The following is a 22,123-nucleotide window of genomic DNA, read 5'->3' as shown; positions in this document are numbered from 1 at the left end:
ACTGGAGAGGCAGGAAGTCTTCCTCCTCCTCCGCCGTTTTTTATGGCAAGGTGCAGGCTCCGGGCTGGACAGGACCAGCGGTGAAGGGAGCTCTGGGCTGAGCATCACCGACCCATGGTCGGAGAAAGACCAAAGTGGAGAGTGGTTCCGGGGCTCACTTCTAGGACCTCCTCTCCTGCGGCCTCCACGAGTCCCCGAAAACTTGGCCAGACGGGTTCCCCTTAAAGACTCTAGGTCATCGGTGGAAGGGTGCTCAAGGGAATTGACCGCCATGGCCTCCTCAGTCTGGCGGGCCAATAATGCAGAGCATTGAAAAATGTTAATACGGGTAGGGACCTCTTCGACTGGCGAATTCCCCCGCTGTTGCCTCCTCTCTGTCTTCGTGGTTGGGAAAGAGCCACAAAAATCCATACCGCTGGATCTATGTTGTGACGGAGTCGTTCTGTCACGGGAACACACAGAAGAACAGGTAGATCCAAAAACAGTATGTTTATTGTTAGGGCAATCCAATTCGTCATCATCCATGCAAAGGTCAAAATCCAAGTAATCAGAATCGTAGTCATCCATGCAGGGGTCAAAATCCATATTAATCAGTCCAAAAACAAATACACAAAAATAAACAAGAAACAGACTAGCAACAGACCTCAGAAGTGTAGCGTAACATACAACAACGACTCTGTGACAAACACTAAAAAAGACAGGGTATATATACACACAGAACTAAACAATGTATAACAGGGAACAGCTGGGTACAATGATGACGGGGAACAGCTGAGTGCAATGAACAGTGATTGGTACAGACAAGGATTGTGGGGAATGCAGTTCCAGAGTGAATGGTGACAGTATGGGGAAGAGACCTCTAGTGGACACCCAGGGAAACACAAACCAGACACTGTGACAGTTTTATAGTGGTTCTTGAAAAATGTTTTTTCCAGGTAAATTTAGTTTTGATTGATTCACTTCCGTCTAAATGATAGTTTGTTATTAAATTAGGAGCCGCTAAGACGACACCGTTCTCTCTAAACAGACTTTAAACGTGAACCTGTGATAGACGCTGATTGCGTTCACATGCGCATTAAGAATTGATTCTATAGTTATGTGCGTTTGAATATATGTGCGCAGGTTTGTAATTCCTTACAAACTAAACAAACTACTTGTCTTGTCTATAAATTTTGATGCAGAATTTTATTTTATCTCATCACTTCGGGTAGGTACGTGAACCATAATTTTTTTATAATTATTACGACTTTTTGCAGAATGAAAGCTATTCTGCTACATCTTTTTGGGAATCCTACAGATTAGGCTATAAAACAAGATCAACTCAAGCTATTCTTTCTGTGTGTGTGTGTGTGTGTGTGTGTGTGTGTGTGTGTGTGTGTGTGTGTGTGTGTGTGTGTGTGTGTGTGTGTGTGTGTGTGTGTGTGTGTGTGTGTGTGTGTGTGTGTGAGAGAGTGAGAGAGAGAAATTGTGAATCAGTAGTAGGCTACACTGGATTGCAAATGGCTCCTCCACATCAATAATCTAAACACCATTCTCGACAAAGGCAATTCCACAGTCAAACACAAAACTACTACTAAAAATAATCATAAAAATCGCATCTTCCCTGACAAAATTCCACAACGCAAATTACAAGTCAATATCGGGTTTAAAATCATATGACCATTTTACAGCATATTAAGAGCGAGTTTAAGAGGGGCGGAGACGAGTGTGTGTGTGTGAGAGAGTGAGTGAGATTCATGGGTTAAAGGCGACACACACACACACGCGCACACACTCGTGCATGACTGAATGTGTCTCTGATGGCATCGGCGTCTCTCCAGTGGGTCTTGACACTGCTGATGGTCCTGGTCATCTTTCAGGGTGTGTGTGTGATGTTTTACTACACACCCGACACACACTCGTCCAGGTGAGCGCTTTTATCTCGATATTTCATTATAATTCAATAAACGCTATTTAAATGAATTCAAATCGGGCTCCGTGTTGCTGTTTTTTTAAGTAGCCTAAAGTCTATGAGTAGTTTAAGATTTGCGTCTTAATAAGTGAGTTTTTTTTTTGTTCTAATTGATGACACTAATACAATATGATATTGTGCTTGCTCATGAAGTTGTTAAACTTTTTTCTGAGGAGTCTAAGAAACACACAAGTGTATTGTTATTTAATTGTCATTAGTTTAGAAGGAAACATCATTATAATTTTGTCAGAATATAAATGTTTTAGATATGTTACGCAGGAGAGTAGAGCTGATCAACACTGAATCAGAGATAAAGGTGTTTCACTCTATTGTGCTTCAAATAAATCCTTCAATTTACTGTGGTGAAAATGTTTGAACCATTTGCTGTTTTTCTGCTCAAGTCAAGTCATCCTCACTTATATAGCGCTTTTAACAATGTAGATTGTTTCAAAGCAGCTTTACAGAGATAAAGATATAATTTAAGGTAACAGAGATTGGTTTAGTTTTATAGTGGCTCTTGAAAAATGTTTTTTCCAGCTAAAGTTAGTTTTGATTGATTCACTTTTGTCTAAATGATCATTTGTTATTAAATTAGGGGCCGCTAAGACGACACCGTTCTCTCTAAACAGACTTTAAACATGAACCTGTGATAGACGCTGATGGCGTTCACATGCGCATTAAGAATTGATTCTATAGTTATGTGCGTTTGAATATATGTGAGCAGGTTTGTAATTCCTTACAAACCATGCCTAAACAAAATACTTGTCTATAAATTTTGATGCAGAATTTTAATTTTATCTTATCACTTTGGGTAGGTACGCGAACCGAAAAATTCCACAACGCTTTATCTGTAGAGTGGTATAGGGATCCTCCATAGGGAGAGGCTAGTTGGCACTTCAGCACTGCGTTGTCATCGGGTCCAGGCAAAGGTCCTTCGTCAGATCTGGAAACCGCCTGGATCCGGCAGGCTGCGGGAAAACCTCGGGATAAACAAAGACACTAAAATTAGCATAGATGCCATTCTTCTTATGATGTAACAAGTACATCAGGATTTGAGGGAAGTGTTCCCAGTTCCGGCTGACCTAATCTAAGCAGCCTAATATTGAATTATAGAAGTCTATAGAGTTTTATGTGAATGCTAGGTCAAAGAGATGTGTTTTTAGTCTAGCTTTGAACTGACAGACTGTGTCTGCTTCCCGGACAATGTTAGGAAGATTGTTCCAAAGTTTTGGTGCTAAATAGGAAAAGGATCTACCGCCAGCAGTCGATTTAGATATTCTAGGTATTATCAACTGGCCAGAACTTTGAGATCGCAATAGACGTGAAGGACTATAATGCGTTAAGAGCTCGCTCAAGTACTGGGGAGCTAAACCATTTAGTGCTTTGTAAGTAATCAGCAATATTTTAAAATGTATACGATGTTTAATAGGGAGCCAATGCCGTGTTGACAGAACCGGGCTAATATGGTCGTACTTCCTGGTTCTGGTAAGAACTCTAGCGGCTGCGTTTTGAACTAGCTGTAGTTTGTTTATTAAGCGTGCAGGGCAACCACCCAGTAGAGCATTACAATAATCTAGCCTTGATTTCATGAACGCATGAACTAGTTGTTCTGCATTTGTCAATGAGAGCATATGATGTAATTTAGATATATTTTTAGGATGGAAAAATGCAGTTTTACAGAAACTAGACACGTGACTGTAAGACTGGAAAAACTGGAAGGACTTTAAGAGAGGGCCACTCTCTGAGAAAACAAAGGAAGTTAACATTTGAACTCCCCCTCATGCACTATTGAGACGAAGGTCTCACCTCCCTCATGCTAATCTACATTTCTCTCCCCATTCTTCATCCTGGCAGAGATCTCCCAAACTCACACAAGAATCTAAATGGTTTAATGTGAATGATTAACATCAAGGTTTATATATGTTTGGTGTTATTTGAAATGTCTCGGTGCGACTGGTACAAATGTCTCATTACCAAAGAAGTAAACCCAAAAGATAATAAAGTTCTTAGGAGGTTTAGAAACATCTTCCACAAAGGAGGGTGTGTCTTTGAGTTAAAACCATCTGACCATTTACTGACTGAATGCTAATTTTCCACTGCTAGCAAATGGTGACTTACCACTAGAGATGCACCGATTACAAATTTCTAAGCCGATTCCGATTTCCGATTTTTCATGAGTTTGGCCTGCCGATACCGATTTTAGCCGATTCCGATTTCTTTTTTTCTAACCACTTTACAGCAAACACAAATATTTATTTTCTATATTTTCTTTAATAGAACATTTTACATAGAACATAGAACATTTTTTGAACAAATTAGATAAAATAAAACTATATAAATTATTTCTCCTGGTGTGGGAAATTCACACATATCTAAATGCAGAGTTATGGTATGGAAGAACCATTTTCATTTCCATATATTCAACCCAAAAAAAAGTGATATATTTACTTATTTACGAAACTAAACTTCTGTATGAAAACAGGTAATGGCAATAAAATAATATATAAAGAGCAAATAAAAATAAAATAAATATATAGCCTTGCAGTATAAAGATGTTTCTTAAAACACACACACACACACACACACACACACACACACACACACACACACACACACACAGCCTATTGCAATCACTTGTACATCAATGGCAAGTTTTATTTCGCAAACAGTTCTTCTCTCGTCTGCCACATGCAGACGCAGGCACAAGCAGCGCAGCAAAAATAGACTCTGCGCCGAAACCCCGCTTCCCTGCTGCTCACGCGACGCTCCTGCTCGACGCTCACGCGCTGCTCCTGCTCTCCGTGTGAATGCACTCATTGATTAACATGCACGCCGGGGGAAAAAAAAACCCTGCGCTGCTCACGCTTGCGGTGTGAAACGGCCATAATTCACAAGGTTTCCTACATGTGCGTTCTGTGTGCACGTGTGATGCTGATTTTGCGCGATGTTAATCATGCGGCGCCCGAGTGCATTTGACCGGCAAAAAAAAAAATCGGCATATGTCAGACTGACCGGCCGGTCGCCGATCATGGCCGATCACGTGAAAATCGGCCGATTCCGATCACCAGCCGATCAATCGGTGCATCTCTACTTACCACTGTGGATGATGTTTAGATTTGAAATGAGGTCTAGGTATATAATGAAACGCAGCTAGAGCTCAGGGCTGTTCTATATCTGAGATCGGCCCGTGAGGCTGAGAGTTGCGAGACTCTCAGCCTCACGCATTTCTTGTCGGGTAAACTTTTTCCTCTTTGTTCTAGAGCATTTGATGTTTTGCATTGATTATCCTTGAATTGATTATGAAATTATAATGATACATTTACCTGACATATTAAATTGTGACATTTGATTATTCTAATTGACTTTGACATCATTTTCATTCAAGAGTCTAAAAGAATAGTAAAACATTCACTCCCATTTTATGATGCACAGATATCATTAAAGCCTTTTCATTTATGGAGTCAGATGAAATAACGAGAAAATATATAGGAGAAAATGTATTGCATTTAACCAAAAATACGTTGCCGCGAGAACAGACAGTAACACGCAAAGACCTTCACCGCTAATTCGAATACCGCCATTGGATTGAGTTTGACGGCCTTACATGACTTTCAAATGAAAGATTGGTTTTAAAGAGCACACCCAGGTTCCTAACTGACGATGAAGACTTAAAAGAGCAGCCATCAAGTGTTAGACGGTATTCTAGGTTATTACGTGTGGAAGTTTTTTGTCCAATAATTAGAATCTCTGTTTTCTCAGAATTTAGTAGTAGGAAATTACTAGTCATCCAATTTTTTATATCAACTATGCATTCCGATAATTTTGTGAATTGGTGAGTTTCGTTAGGTTTTGAAGAAATATAGAGCTGAGTATCATCAGCATAACAGTGAAAGCTAATTCCATGTTCCCTAATGATATCTCCTAAAGGTAGCATGTACAGAGTGAAAAGCAGCAGTCCGAGAACTGAGCCTTGTGGTACGCCATACTGAACTTGTGATCGATAAGATCACTGAACTTGTGATCGATAAGACATCTCTTCATTTACTGCTACAAACTGATAGCGGTCAGATAAATATGATTTAAACCATGCTCATGCAATTCCACTAATGCCAACATAGTTTTCTAGTCTAATTAAGAGAATGTTGTGGTCAATGGTGTCAAATGCAGCACTAAGATCAAGTAACACTAATAGAGAGATACAACCACGATCTAAATCCTGACTGGAAATCCTTGCAGATATCATTTCTTTCAAGAAAGGAACACAGTTGTGAGGATACTGCTTTTTCTAATATCTTTGATAGAAAAGGTAGATTCGAGATCGGCCTGTAATAGACTAATTCCGTAGGATCAAGTTGCGTTTTTTTAACAAGCGGTTTAATCATAGCCAGCTTAAAGGTTTTTGGTACGTATCCTAGAGACAAAGACGAATTAATGATGTTAAGAAGAGGATCTAAGACTTCTGGAAGCATCTCTTTCAGTAGCTTAGTCGTTATAGGGTCTAACATACATGTTGTTGATTTAGATGAATTAACGACTTCGCAAAATTCTTCTTCTCCTATAGCAACAAATGAATCAAATTTTACCTCAGGGGGACTATAATGCACTCCTTGATGCGATGCTATAGTAGACGATTGCATAGTTATAATTTTGTCCCTAATATTATCAATCTTATAAGTGAAGAAGTTCATAAAGTCATTACTGCTGTGTTTCTTGGAAACTTCTGGGCTTGAAGCTTTCTTTTTCGTTAGTGTAGCCACTTTTTCAAATAAATACCTAGGATTATGTTTATTTTCTTTTAATAGGGTTGAAAAATAAGCAGATCTAGCAGCTTTTAACGCCTCTCTGTAAGCAATCGAGCTCTCCTTCCATGAAATCCGAAAGACCTCTAGTTTTGTTTTCTTCCAGTTGCGCTCCATTTTTCTGGCTGCTCTCTTAAGGGCCCGGGTGTGCTCGTTGTACCACGGCGTTGGACTATTTTCTTTAATCTTCTTTAAGCGCTACGGACCAACTGTGTCTAAAGTGCTGGAAAGGAGAGAGTTAAAAGTTTCTGTTGCAATATCAAGTTCTGCTAAGCAATCTGGGATGCTGAGATGATGAAACTGATCAGGAAGATTATTGATAAAGCAATCTTTAGTGGCAGAAGTGATTGGTCTAAAATATTTGTAACACGGAGTTGGCTTTGCAGCCTTGGCTAAATGTAATTTACATGAGACTAGATAATGATCTGAGATGTCGTCGCTCTGCTGCAGAACTTCAACAGCATCAACCTTGATTCCATGATCTAGAGTATGATTACGACAATGAGTAGGTCCTGACACGTGTTGTCTAACTCCAATAGAGTTAAGAATGTCTTTAAATGCCAATCCCAATGCATCTTTTCCATTATCTACATGTATATTAAAATCACCAACAATTAGTAATTTATCTGCAGTCAATACTAATTCTGATAGAAAGTCAGCAAATTATTTGATAAAATCTTTATGGTGCCCTCGTGGCCTGTATACAGTTGCCAGGAGAGTTCTCAAACGTGATTCATCGTTTACATTATATATATTTACATTAAGCACCAACACTTCAAAATAAGTATATTTCAAACTATATTTTTTAGTGGTTTTGAAAATATTACTATAAATTACAGCAACACCTCCCCCTTTGCCTTTCAGGCGAGGTTCATGTTCACATCTAGGTTATAATCTGAAATTATATCATTAACTATGAGCGCTTTTGAAGTAAGAGATTGAATATTCAGCAACCCAAGCTTTACCGTTTGCTCATCTGTATTATATCTATTTTTTATTTGTTGAACGTCAATTACATTTTTAACCTTAGATGGGTTTGGACGTTTTTTGGATTTCCAAATTCGGGGAACAGACACAGTCTCTATATGATGATATCTAGGTGAAAGAGGCTCTATGTGATGGGATTTATCTGACCTTGGTGTTGCGAGGCCGCTAGCAGACGGTCGGTTTAGCCAGTTTGTCTGCTTCCTGACCTGAGCCCCAGATTGTCATGTTTTATCTCTAAGACTATGAGCCAAATTACTAGAGAGAAGAGCAGCACCATCCCAGGAGGGATGAATACCATCTCTTTTCAACAGGTCAGGTTTGCCCCAAAAACTTTTCCAATTGTCTATGAATTCTATATTATTTTGCGGACACCACTTAGACAGCCAGCCATTGAGTGATGACAATCTGCTAACTGCCAACTAGACTTGACTAACTATCTCATCACTCCTTCGAACAGGAAGGGGGCCAGAGCAAATTACAGTGCCTCACATCGTACTTGCGAGTTCAAACACCTCTTTAATATTAATTTTGGTGATCTCCGACTGGCGGAGTCAAACATCATTAGTGCCGACGTGAATAACGATTAGCAGAGAATTTACGATTAGCATTAGCCAGCATTTTTAGATTTGCTTTGATGTCAGGCGCTCTGGCTCCCGGCAAACATGTGACTATGGTGGCTGGTGTCTCTATTTTCACGTTCCGTGTGATTGAATCACCAATTACCAGGGCACAATCAACAGAATTCTCAGTGGGTGTTTCACTGAGCGGGGCAAATCGATTTGTTATGGTAATGGGAACGGAAGAGTGTTTTTTTGATCCGCGACTAGAGCGATCCCTCACTGTCACCCATCTGCCTGGCTGCACAGGCAATAATTCAGCCGGAACCGAATCATGTAAAGGGTTCACTATGCTAGGCGCATCCAAAATAGTATCTAAAGCTCTAGCACAATTACTATTCTCAATTAAAGTTTGGATGCGTGTCTCTTATTCTGAAATCTTCTCCGTCAGCCTGACTGTCTCCTTGCATTTATCACATATAAACCCTATATTGCTGACGGGGAAGGCTATGCTAAACATGTAACATAGAGTGCAGGTGACATTAACGGGACAAGACATTACTCACCGTGTTTGTTGACTGATTCTTACTCACCTGGGCTTGTTATGAACTCAGAGGCGCGGGCGTGCAAGAGAAAAATAAATAAATAACTGAGTGCACGGGTTGCGCGTTAACAGGCTAGCGAGTTACTAGCGTGTTGTGCTAACAATAACGGAAGCTAGCGATGTCAGGTTAATCTGAGATGTTGTCTAAGCTGTATTTAGTAGTATAAACAACTAGAAATGGTAGTAAATGATGGTTCAAAACAGAAAGAAATACGAAGCTAAAAGGAGGCTTAGACGGAGCTTACAGCCTCGAAGCAAACAAAAAATTTAATCTTAAAATCTTAAAATCTTAATGCCTTCTAGTAGTGTTTATCAGATTAGAGCTGATGATAATTGTGTGACGATATAAACAATCTGCATAGCAAATGTCAGCTCCTTGATTAAGTTTTCTGGCTTGTATGGCTTTGATTTTCTCACAGTTTAAGAGTAAAATGGGTTTTTAAAATAGTATTTTAATGCATTTTTCATAACAATAAATGTAAGAACCTAAAGGCGCAACAAGAATGTAATAGATTTGGTTGAAACAGGTTTATGATTTAGAGGCAAGATAATGAGCAGCAAAAAAATGACATATGCTCTTTTTCTTTCAGAGATTCGATGACAAAAGCGCTTCAGAAGCTGCGCTGCACAAAACTCAGACAAAAGTTTTCTGTTATAAAACCGGCTAAAAGGTGCGTGAGAATGAAGATCAACCAGCGATCCTGATATTTCACAGAACTGACAATTGAATTAAATGCCTTTGTTTCCCTCTCAGTATAAAACTCAAGAGGTTCACGCAGGAGCTGTCAGATTTCATGAGCTGCCCATACAAATCTAACAAAACTGAGCGGGAGCTAAACAGGTGTGTATTTAACGTCTTGCTCTTGCCACATTCATGCTCTCATGTCATCAAAAAGTGACTTGCAAATATTCAATGTTGACATTTTCTCAGGTTGATGTATTTCCTGGGTATCGTACTGATGATCTTGGCATGATAATATGCTATTTGAACTACAGGAACAACTTGTACGTTCAGTTGCACATTCCTTTAGTTTCTTTGTTCCTCATCTCATGAAACATTTATTATTTTAGGATAACAGAGTTTGATACTGTGTAGAAGATTCTCTTCCACAGTACTGCACTTGTTTAACACACACAACATACCCAATATGAAAAAAAATAAAATCCATCCACCTGTTTTTATGCAGATTTTGGGATATGGCATAAAAAAAACAAATGCTGGATGGATTGATTTGTAGCCAAGTACTTCTTACATGTATTGTATATTTGCTGACGTGAGAGACGACGAGGGAGAGGAGATAAAGTTCTTTTTCAGAAGACAACGAAACTGCTCTAGTATGGAAAATATGATACTTATAACAGTTTTTCTTGATTGCTCACACACAATTCACCATTTTCTCACAACTAACACAGTCTCAAAACTACCCACCAGTTCGTATACACATCAAACTTCCACATCAAATTCAAATACTTTAGTCAAAAACACATTATCTTTTTTCAGAATCAAACTTTGGCCTCGTATGACACCCAAAATCCTACGAATACACAGACTACTGCACTGCCTAGAGAACACTAGAGAGATCAATTCAAAACAAGTCAAATCACCTTCATTTATATAGCATATTTAACAATATAGATTGTTTCAAAGGAGCTTTACAGGGATAATAGGAAATTAAATAAAGTTCATATATATATATATATATATATATATATCCATCCATATCCATCTTCATCAGCTTATCCGGGGTCGGATCGCGGGGCAGCAGCTCCAGCAGGGGACCCCAGACTTCTCTTTCCCGAGCCACATTAACCAGCTCTGACTGGGGGATCCCGAGGCATTCCCAGGCCAGTGTGGAGATATAATCTCTCCACCTAGTCCTGGGTCTTCCCCGAGGTCCTTACCAGATAGCCAAACCACCTCAACTGGCTCCTTTCGACGCAAAGGAAGAGCGGCTCTACTCTGAGCTCCTCGAGGATGGCTGAGCTTCTCACCCTCTCTAAGGGAGACACCAGCCACCCGCCTGAGGAAACACATTTTGGCCGCTTGTACCCGCAATCTCGTTCTTTCGGTCATGACCCAGCCTTCTTGACCATAGGTGAGGGTAGGAACGAAAATTGACCGGTAGATCGAGAGCTTTGCCTTACGTCTCAGCTCTCTTTTCGTCACAACGGTGCGGTAAAGCAAATGCAATACCGCCCCCGCTCCTCCGATTCTCCGGCCAATCTCCTGCTCTAGTCCCCCCACACTCGTAAACAAGATCCCGAGGTACTTGAACTCCTTCACTTGGGGTATGGACTCATTCCCTACCTGGAGTTCGCATTCCACCGGTTTCCTGCTGAGGACCATGGCCTCAGATTTAGAGGTGCTAATCCTCATACCAACCGCTTCACACTCTGCTGCGAACCGATCCAGTGAGAGCTGAAGGTCACTGACCGATGATGCCATCAGGACGACATCATCCACAAAAAGCAGTGCCGAGATCCCAATTCCACCGAACTGCAACCCCTCCCCACTACGACTACGCCTTGTTATCCTGTACATGAATATCACAAACAGGATTGGTGACAAAGCGCAGCCCTGGCGAAGGCCAACGTTAAAATAACATTCAATTTTATTTTATTTTTTTAGATTGTTTGTTTAGGCTTTACAGCAGATCTAGAATAAAGTTATTGTCCAGCTAAAGTTAGTTTTGATTGATTCACTTCCATTGCAAACATCATTATATTAACTTAGGGGCGGCTAACACAACACCGTTCTAACAGAAAACCTTTAACACGCTCCGGCCGCTCATTCGCACAACAACAGTGTATGGTGGCTCGAGAACGCAAACCTTGAAATAGGTACCAAGGTGCAAGCGAGAAAAAACTTAGAAAACGTCAAAAACGCGAATCTGTTAAAACGCTCATGCATATTATGTGTTCAGTCTATAGATATGCGCGTTTACAAACAAATTATATATATATATATATATATATATATATACATGTTTTTTTTTGTTTTATTCTATTACTATTGTGTTATTTGTTTTCTACTTTTCGGTGATGATGTAAAGCATATTGGTCAACTTGTGTTGTTTTAATAGTGATATATAAATAAAGGTGACATTGACATTGACACTTCTCCTTTGCCGAGATAATCCTTCCACCTCACAGGTGTGGCATATCGAGATGCTGATTAGACAGCATGTCGAGATGCTCCTTCGCATAGAGTTGATCAGGGTGTTGATTGTGGCCTGTGGAGTGTTGTCCACTCTTCTTCAATGGCTGTGCGAAGTTGCTGGATATTGGCAGGACCTGGAACAAGCTGTCGTATACGCCGATCCAGTGCATCCCAAACATGCTCAATTGGTGATATGTCCGGTGAGTATGCTGGCCATGTAAGAACCTGGATTTTTCCAGCTTCCAGGAATTGTGTACAGATCCTCCAACATGGGACCGTGCATTATCATGCTTTTACATGAGGAGATGGTCGACGATGAATGGCACAACAGGATCTCGTCACTGTATCTCTATGCATTCAAAATGGTATCAATAAAATGAACCTGTGTTCGTTGTCCATAACATACGCCTGCCCATACCATGGAGTCAGGTCGAGACCCCTATGAGGATGACAAGCATGCAGATGAGCTTCCCTGAGACGGTTTCTGACAGTTTGTGCAGAAATTCTTTGGTTACGCAAACCGATTGTTCCAGCAGCTGTCCGGGTGGCTGGTCTCAGACGTTCTTGGAGGTGAAAATGCTGGATGTGGAGGTTCTGGGCTGGTGTAGTTACACGTAGTCTGCGGTTGTGAGGCCGGTTGGATGTATGCCAGATTCTCTGAAACGCCTTTGGAGACGGCTTATGGTAGAGAAATTAACATTCAATTCAAGGGCAACAGCTCTGGTGGACATTTCTGCAGTCAGCATGCCGATTGCATACTCTATCAAAACTTGCAACATCTGTGGCATTGTGCTGTGTGATAAAACTGCAAATTTTAGAGTGGCCTTTTATTGTGGCCAGCCTAAGGCACACCTGTGCAATAATCCTGCTGTCTAATCAGCATCTTGATATGCCACACCAGTGAGGTGGATGGATTATCTCGGCCAAGGAGAAGTGCTCACTAACACAGATTAAGACAGATTTGTGAACAATATTTAATAGAAATAGGCCTTTTGTGTACATAGAAAAAGTCTTAAATTTTTTAGTTCAGCTCATGAAAATAGGGGCAAAAACAAAAGTGTTGCGATTATAATTGTGTTCCGTGTATATATGTATGTGTGTGCAGGCGTGTAGTCTTTCTTTACAAATTGACCTCACAAAGTTACTTGTCTGGCCAGAACTTTTTGTTGCTTCCGTGTATCCATGTAAACTGGAATAATTTTGACAACGTTTTATCTGTACAGAGGTAAAGGGAAGTAAGCCTTCAGAGGGGAGAGACTAGTTGACACTTCAGGACTGCGTTGTCGTCGTGTCCAGGCGCAGGTCCTTTATCAGATCCGGATTCGACCTGGATTCGGCAGACTGCAGTAAACCTCAGGATAAACAAAGAGACTAATATTAGCATAGACACCATTCTTCTTATGATGTAACATGTACATCAGGATTAATGGGAAGTGTTCCCAGTTCCAGCTTACCTAACCATAAGAGCATTACAATAATCTAGCCTTGATGTCATGAATGCATGAAATTACTGTTCCGCATTTGTCATTGAAAGCATATGTCGTAATTTGATATATTTTTTAAGATGGAAGAATGCAATGAAAAATTGGTATCAAAGAGCACACCCAGATTCCTAACCGACGACGAGGACTTGACAGAGCAGCCATCAAGGGATCTATATTAGTTCTAAATATTACGTGAGGACGTTATTTTTCCGATAATAGGAATCTCTGTTTTTTCAGAGTTAAGTAGCACGAAATTACTAGCCATCCAATTCCGTTTATTTTTTTTAATTGACAAGTTTGTTAGGGCATGGGGAAATATAGAGCTGACTATCATCAGCATAACAGTGAAAACTAATGCTATCTTACTAATGATATCTCCAAAGGGTAGCATGTACAGAGTCCTCATACTGAGCCTTGTGGTACGCCAAACTGAACTTGTAATCGATAAGACATCTCTTCATTTACTGCTACAAACTGATAACAGTCAGGTAAGAATGATTTATGCCATGCTAAAGCAATTCCACTAATGCCAACATAATTTTCGAGTCTATTTAAAAAAAAATTGTGGTCAATAGTATCAAATTCAGCACTAAGATCGAGTAGTACTAATAGAGAGATACAACCACGATTGGATGATAAGAGCAAATCATTTGTGACTCTAATGAGAGCTGTCTCAGTACTGTGGTATGGTCTAAATCCTGATTGAAAATCCTCTCAGATATAATTTCTTTCTAAAAAGGAACATAGTTTTGCGGATACTGCCTTTTCCAGTATCTTTGACAGAAAAGGTAGATTCGAGATCGGCCTGTAATTGACTAATTGTGTATGATCAAGTTGCAGTTTAATCATAGCCAGCTTAAAAGTTTTTGGTACATATCCTAATGACAAAGATGAATTAATGATATTAAGAAGAGGATCTATGACCTCTCGAAGCATCTCTTTCAGTAGCTTAGTCGGTATAGGGTCTAACATTCATGTTGTCGATTTAGATGATTTAAAGGTGACCTATAATTCAAAATTGAATTTACCTTGGTATAGTCCAATAACAAGAGTTCAGTGCATGGACATGACATAGAGTGAATCTCAAACTGGACTGTTTTCGCGTTCTCATTTAATTCACGTTTATGAAAACCACCCCTGAAAAACTGTCGGTTCTCCACACAATACCGACTGTGGCGCAATAGTCGGGATCATTAATATGTACGCCTCCAAATATTTGCATAATGCCAGCCCTCAATGCCAGGCGGAACTGCGCAGCCGAAGCATGGCAGTTGCTCAGTGTGGATGTACACATGAACACAAAAGTGTTTTTTAGTTCCTTCATCTGAGCCTCTGAAGAAACAATGGGTTAATTTTATTTTCTCTGGAAATTTCCAAACATTTCATCGACTGTTTCCTCAACTTGGGCCAATACACAGCTGGCCTCGGATCGAGCTACCAAGCAACACTTTCTGATGTGTAATTGTTCAAGTTCAGACAGGTAATCTTTCTCTCAAAATCGTTCAATACTGTTTATGCATCAGTAAGTCAAGCCAGTGACAAAAATATCAGCTTCACATCGTTTCTTTTAGTAGGATGAAAATAATCGTATTTAAATTGTGAACAAATTATATACAGAAAGCGATCAAAGAACAATCTTTCCACACAGCGCGAGTTTATCTGGACACTTGCCAAACTCGTTATGAAATCAATGGCGCACGTTACTGCACAACGAAGCTCTTATTGTATTTACATCATCGTGTTTGCATTGGTGAAAGCATTAGAGAGTGCAGAAACTGCTTTGCAATGATAAGATCTTCATTCTCGCGATCAACACACTGTCATCTGCTCAATGCTCATCACGGCAACATTTTATGTGATGGGAATAGATCTAAATACTTTAAAAACATCTCACGATTTGTTAATCTCGATAGCTGTTATAGTAAAAACGTATAATAGCAGTAGTAAAAGTATTCGGGAGAGAGTTTCACATGTAATGCGTAGCTATTTCATATGCAAGCATGTCAGCCAATCACAGCAGTGGCCGCGGTTACACTGAATCCCACAGCAGACACGCCCCTTCAAACAGAGTGTTCAAATCAGAGGCTAAAAGCAGGCTAGGAAAAATGCCATTTATTTCTAAATTATGATTATTTTTTATCTAAAAAACATACTAACATTATAAGGGTAACCCTGGAAACATTATAAAATAATAAAAAAAAAACATTCTTGGGCACCTTTAAAGGGTAACTAAACACTAAAACAACTTTTTGTGGTTAATTATCTGTAAGAATGGAGCTTCATAAATGCTGTTCATTGATTCGAGTACATTTTTTGACATTTGGGTATAAAGTGTTTTAATTTTCAAATATATGGTGTAAAAACGTCTGAGTGCTGCCCTCTTCAGGTTAAACGGAAAGCTCCTGCAGTAGGGGTACTCTCTGACGTAGAATACTCTCTGACGTCACTCTGTCACACCCTTGGTGCGAGCTCACCACGCCCTTGGCAGCCCCTGGAATAAAAGCATCTGGTTCCGTCAAAACTACTGTAGCGAGTCAGGAGTTGGAATTACAAGTATTTAAAACGATCAGGATAGATACTGTATATATTAGCATCTAGTTAGCATAGCATTTATATAGTTATTTAGATTATTTTGTGTAGCCTAGGTAGTTAATCTCGCCTATCGCTCCAGTGTGCAACCTGCATTTTACGTGGGATTGCTTCTCCAACGCAATGGTGGTGGAAATGGGCTTCTCCACACAGCTCGCGCTGCCAAAGGTTGCTCTTCGTACCTCTTCCTGCATGAACTCCACCACCGCAGCGGCGTCATGATGTGAGTGAGCATATATTTTTAATCACAATTTATGTTCCTTCTTATTAGGCTAAAGTTAATCCTCTGGTGTCGACAAACGGGTCGGCGCGATTTGCTGATTATTTTTTTCACATAGCAGCAAAATATAATGAACGTAATAGTAATAATAATCCTGGAAAAAATTACCTCAAAATGACTGAATATAAGAATAATCGGATGCCGATCGCGATGCGGGAGTCAAGACCGCAGTTTGAGCTGGTGTCCACAGACAATTCACCCTCCTCCACTTCAGGTGAAGGTGGGGGAGAAAAGTTCTCGACTTCAAATGACCGCTCTGTTGCAAAGCTACTTGCGTCACTCCATTTTAGCTAGTTTGACAGCAGCTGTCACTGCGGGTCTCAGGGGCACGCTCAGCCCCGCCCTCGGTTCGTCGCCTCTATCTCCGCTGGGCTCTACCCACTTTTCAAGCATTTTTCAAATATTGCCAGTGGGTGGAGTCAGGCTTTGACCAGGGGTTTAGTTACCCTTTAACGAGTTTATAAAATTATTCCTCTCCTATAGAAGACTACATGGCACTGCCTGATGCGATACTGTAGTAGAAGGTTGAGTAGTTATAATTTTTTTCTCTAATATTATCAATCTTGTAAGTTAAGAAGTTTATAATGTCATTTACTGCTGTCCTGCTTGGAAACGTCTGGGGTTGAAGCTTTATTTCTCGTTAATTTAGATGCTGTTTATAAATACTGTTTTCAGCACTGTTTTAATACACTGTTTAAAATAAATATCTAGGGTTTTGTTTGTTTTCTTATAATTGTGTTGAAAAATACAGAGAACAAATTGCCTCTGTACGCAATCGTGCTCTCTATCAATGAAATGCGAAAAAACTTTAGTTTTATTTTTTTCCAGTTGCTCTCCAACGTTGGAGTTTACTCCGGTGAACGAAAGGGTCGCCTCCCTACACCTTCGGGTTGTGGGGGGCAAAACTCTGACTGTTTTTTGTGCACATGCACCAAACAGCAGTTCAGAGTATTCGGCCTTCTTGGAGACCCTGAATGGAGTTCTGTATGGGGCTCCAGTAGGGGACTCCATAGTTCTACTGGGAGACTTCAACGCTCATGTTGGCAATGATGGAGATACCTGTAGAGTCGTGATTGGGAGGAATGGCCCCCCTGATCTGAACCAGAGTGGGTGTTTGTTGTTGGATTTCTGTGCTAGTCATGGATTGTCTATAACGAACACCATGTTCGAACATAAGGATGCTCATAAGTGTATGTGGTACCAGAGTACCCGAGGCCGAAGATCGATGATCAATCTAGACGGACCCGGTAGGCCCAAACGGGTAGTGCGGGTAAACTGGGAACGTCTGGTGGAGGCCCCTGTCCGCGAGATCTTCAACTCACACCTCCGGCGGAGCTTTTCTGGCATCCCTGTGGGACATTGAACCTGAGTGGGCAATGTTAAAAGCTTCTATTGCTTAAGCCGCAGTGGGAGCTGCTCAAGGTCTTAGGTGCTTCAAGGGGCGGTAACCCTCGAACACCGTGGTGGACACTGGTGGTCAGGGAAGCCGTCCGACTGAAGAAGGAGGCCTTCTGGGATTTGTTGTCTCGGGGGACTCCGGAGGCGGTTGCAAGGTACCGACAGGCCCGAAGGCGTGCAGCCTCTGCTGTGGCAGATGCAAAGCAGCGGGTGTGGGAGAAGTTAGGAGAAGACATGGAGAAGGACTTTTGGTCGGCACCAAAGTGCTTCTGGAGAACTGTCCGCCACCTCAGGAGGGGGAAGCAGGGAACCATCCAAGCTGTGTACAGTAAGGATGGGACTCTGTTGATCTCAACTGAGGAAGTAATTGGGCAGTGGAAGGAACACTTTAAGGAACTCCTAAATCCGACTGACACGCCCTCTCTAGCAGAGGCAGGGGATTCTCGTCAATTTCCCTGTTGGAAGTCACTGAGGTAGTCAAACATCTCCACAGTGGCAAAGCCCCAGGGATTGATGAGATCCGCCCAGAAATGCTAAAAGCTTTGGATGTGGAGGGGCTGTCTTGGTGACACGTCTCTTTGACATTGCGTGGAAGTCGGGTACAGTGCCCAAGGAGTGGCAGGTGTGGATTGAAGAGGAACAATGTGGTTTTCATCCTGGCCGTGGAACAACGGACCAGCTCTTTACTCTCACAAGGATCCTGGAGTGGGCTTGGGAGTATGCCCATCCTGTCTACATGTGTTTTGTAGATCTGGAGAAGGCGTATGACCGGGTCCCCCGGGAGATATGGTGGGAGGGGCTGCGGGAGTATGGGGTGAGGGGATCCCTTCTCAGAGCTAGCAAATCCCTGTACATCCAAAGCAAGAGCTGTTTCCGAGTACTCGGCAGTAAGTCGGACTCTTTCCAGGTGAGGGTTGGCCTTCGCCAGGGCTGTGCTTTGTCACAAATCCTGTTTGTGATATTAATGGATATCAACAAGGATATCAACAGACATCAACTTGAAGAAGCAGCAGTAAAAGGCCAGGAGCAAGAGAAAGCTGATCTTGTGATCAGTGATTTTTAACATGAAGATGTCACACCCTCTGGGGGTCTGTGAGCCAATAAGAAGTGTTTCCTTTGGAGGGGAAATTTTACGACCCATCGTGTCCAAGGAGGCATTTCAATATGTAATGTCATTGGGTGTTTAAGAGAAGAATCTTCAAGGTTCCTATAATACTAAGATGTCATAAAGTTAGCAAAATTTAATGTACATTAACAAATGGGGGACGAAGATTGGATTTTATAGAGACCAAACATGCCACAGTTATGATTTGGTTCACATAGTATGTAAAGTCTGAAACATTAACCGAATAGAATTTACAAGAATACATAGGCCAAACCACATAAAAGGAAAATCAATACATGTTTATACATTTCTCAAGTGGTTATATATAGAATATATAGGATTAATAGGGGTTATTTCTCCTCCTCAGCTTGAATTAGGTGAGTCACCACTCTCTGGAAATTCATTTTGGGGTCGTAAAAGTCTTCTTATCAGTCTTACTTTTTTCTGTAACAGGACACCGAGTTCTGCCAGTGTGTTCGCTTCATTTGGGATGTAAGTCTCGGCAGAGCTTCATATACCTTTGTTGGGAGAGTGAGTTTGCTGGATTAATCATTAAATATAATTAAATAATTAGTGTGTGTCCGATTGGTCCAGATGCTACACTCCCCTAGGCAGTCGTCTCTCAGTTCTGCAAATATACAGTATATGCAAGAACTACTTGCATGAAAAATCAGTTTGGCAATTAATGGTGAAAGTTCTCCCATCTAAAGTCTACTGTAATTATAATGTATATAATAAAAACCCAATTTTCGTCTTCCTCTTTGTCTCCAACAAGGATCAATTTTCCAAAGCACATTACCTATTTATAATATCTTGAGATCCTGTCATTAGTTTTGCTACTTAAAGAGCACACGTGTATCCATGTGTAAACATTGAGTTAAACTTGAGTTAATAATATTATGTGTGTGTTTTCTGAATGAGAACATGGTTAAACCATGAAAACAAATGATAGAAAAAGAAATTGCACCGTCGCTGCAGGGACTGAGGAGCTTCCTCTGTGAAGAGCAGGCTAGTATGCGAGCACCCAGCACCTAGAAAGAAATCCCACAAATTAAAATCACAGCCACAGTAATAAAACAAAAGAAAAGCACATTCAAAACATGGACAAAGTCATCAGGTCAGACCCAACACAAAAACATGATGCTGAGGCAGAATGAGAATCTCTCATTGACGTTTTGAGTATACTGTAACATGCTTTTCATTTAGAGTTTTCTTTGACCTTTTGGACTTTGGCATTTGTACTACTGCAATTTTACAGTTTGCAAGTGCTGTATATACTGGCATTCAAAACTATACTAGGCTTAGTTTCATGGTGTTTTAGTTTGGTTTTCCCTGTTCCTGTTTGCCTGTTTCCCGTTATTGTTAATTGGTCTAGTTTCCTTGTCCAGTATTTCATGTTATGCTAGTTGTTTTGATGTATGCGCTCGCGCTGTGTTAATGAAATGCATCTACTTATTCACTCCATGTCCCGTTCTTCATTCTTTGGATAATACATAGCAGCATGCAACAGAATGCTGGACTTAGACAAATTTAAATCAGTGAAACAACAATGGACTTACAAGCCTTCTGCCTGCCTTGTTTAGAGCAGGAAAATTGTGACCTGGAGGACCACTCTGTCACGATGAGGTGGAAGCAAGGAGGAAGCAGGATCCAATTGCAGCACACTTTATTTAATAAACTCAAACTACATAAAGACACTGGCTAGGGCACAAGACTAAGGAACAGAACCACCAACATCAAGGTACAACAACAACATTATTAAGAACTCACAAAGACTGGACTGAAACACAGGGCTTAAATACAAGGCCAAACAAGCTAAACAAGATAACAAGGGGGCGTGGTATACATGAACACAAACGAGGAGCGGGAAAACTGAACAGGACTGAACCAAAAGCACAAAGACCGGGGGAACACAGACAGACATTACAACATAGCCCCCCCTCTATGGGCGGCTCCCGACGCCCATCAAAACTAGAGACATAGTTCGGGAGGGTGGTGGAGCGGAGGCGGTCCCGGGGGAGGGATGGCGGGCCAGGTCCGTGCAGGGAACGGGACCGGGGTCTTGCGATGGCGGACCTGGGCCATGGAACATGGGCGGAGCTGGACGAACAGACTGCCAGGGCGGAGCAGGCTGTGGGCGTGTCCACGACGGAGCAGGCTGAGGGCGAGGCCACGGCGGAGCAGGCTGAGGGCGTGACCAGGGCGGAGCAGGCTGTGGACCCTCGGGCATCCAGGGCGAAGCTGTCGGACCCTCGGGCGTCCAGGGCGGAGCTGTCGGACCCTCGGGCGTCCAGGGCGGAGCTGTCGGACCCTCGGGCGTCCAGGGCGGAGCTGTCGGACCCTCGGGCGTCCAGGGCGGAGCTGTCGGACCCTCGGGCGTTCAGGGCGGAGCTGTCGGACCCTCGGGCGTCCAGGGCGGAGCAGACCCTTCGGGCGTCCAGGGCGGAGCTGTCGGACCCTCGGGCGTCCAGGGCGGTGAAGACCCCTTTGGCGGCCACGGCGGTGAAGACCCCTCGGGCGGCCACGGCGGTGAAGACCCTTCGGGCGGCCACGGCGGTGAAGACCCCTCGGGCGGCCACGGCGGTGAAGACCCTTCGGGCGGCCACGGCGGTGAAGACCTTTCGGGCGGCCACGGCGGTGAAGACCCTTCGGGCGGCCACGGCGGTGAAGACCCTTCGGGCGGCCACGGCGGTGAAGACCCTTCGGGCGGCCACGGCGGTGAAGACCCTTCGGGCGGCCACGGCGGTGAAGACCCTTCGGGCGGCCATGCTGGAGAGGACCCTTCGGGTGGCCATGGTGGTGGCCTACTGCCCCCCCCCAAAAAATTCTTGGGGGTAGCTACGGGGTCGTAGCCTGGAGAAGGCACCGGCTCAGGAGAAAGAGGCAGAACCAGCGGTGAAGAGGGCTTTAGGCTGGGCAGGACCAGCGGTGAAGGAAACTCTGGGCTGAACAGGACTGGCGCAGGATCAGCGGGCTCTGGTGCAGGATCAGCGGGCTCTGGCGCAGGATCTGCGGGCTCTGGCGCAGGATCAGCGGGCTCTGGCGCAGGATCAGCGGGCTCTGGCGCAGGATCAGCGGGCTCTGGCGCAGGATCAGCGGGCTCTGGCGCAGGATCAGCGGACACCGGCTCAAGTGTGTGCGTAGCCCACACACACCACATGGCTGTGGCCATAATGGCCAGTGTTGCGGTCACTGAGGGCTCAGGCGGC

The 22,123-nt window shown here is 42.5% G+C and overlaps 1 protein-coding gene across 1 annotated transcript in view; it reads left to right on the top strand.

Annotated features, from left to right (window-relative positions):
• The first annotated feature begins 1,715 nt into the window (after positions 1-1,715).
• LOC143733617 (alpha-2,8-sialyltransferase 8F-like) overlaps positions 1,716-22,123 on the top strand; it is a 41,027-nt gene continuing 20,619 nt past the window's right edge. Inside the window, exons 1-3 of the mRNA XM_077225146.1 lie at positions 1,716-1,906; positions 9,489-9,569; positions 9,653-9,739. Coding sequence (XP_077081261.1) covers positions 1,800-1,906; positions 9,489-9,569; positions 9,653-9,739 — 275 coding nt within the window. The 5' untranslated portion in view covers positions 1,716-1,799. The remainder of the gene's footprint in view (positions 1,907-9,488; positions 9,570-9,652; positions 9,740-22,123) is intronic.

The sequence above is a fragment of the Siphateles boraxobius genome, unplaced genomic scaffold, assembly GCF_051911475.1.
Source record: "Siphateles boraxobius isolate OS27281-9 unplaced genomic scaffold, OSU_SipBor_1 126, whole genome shotgun sequence".
Taxonomy (NCBI): domain Eukaryota; kingdom Metazoa; phylum Chordata; class Actinopteri; order Cypriniformes; family Leuciscidae; genus Siphateles; species Siphateles boraxobius.
The sequence above is the reverse complement of the archived record's forward strand: the minus strand, read 5'-3'. Positions and strand labels throughout refer to the sequence as shown.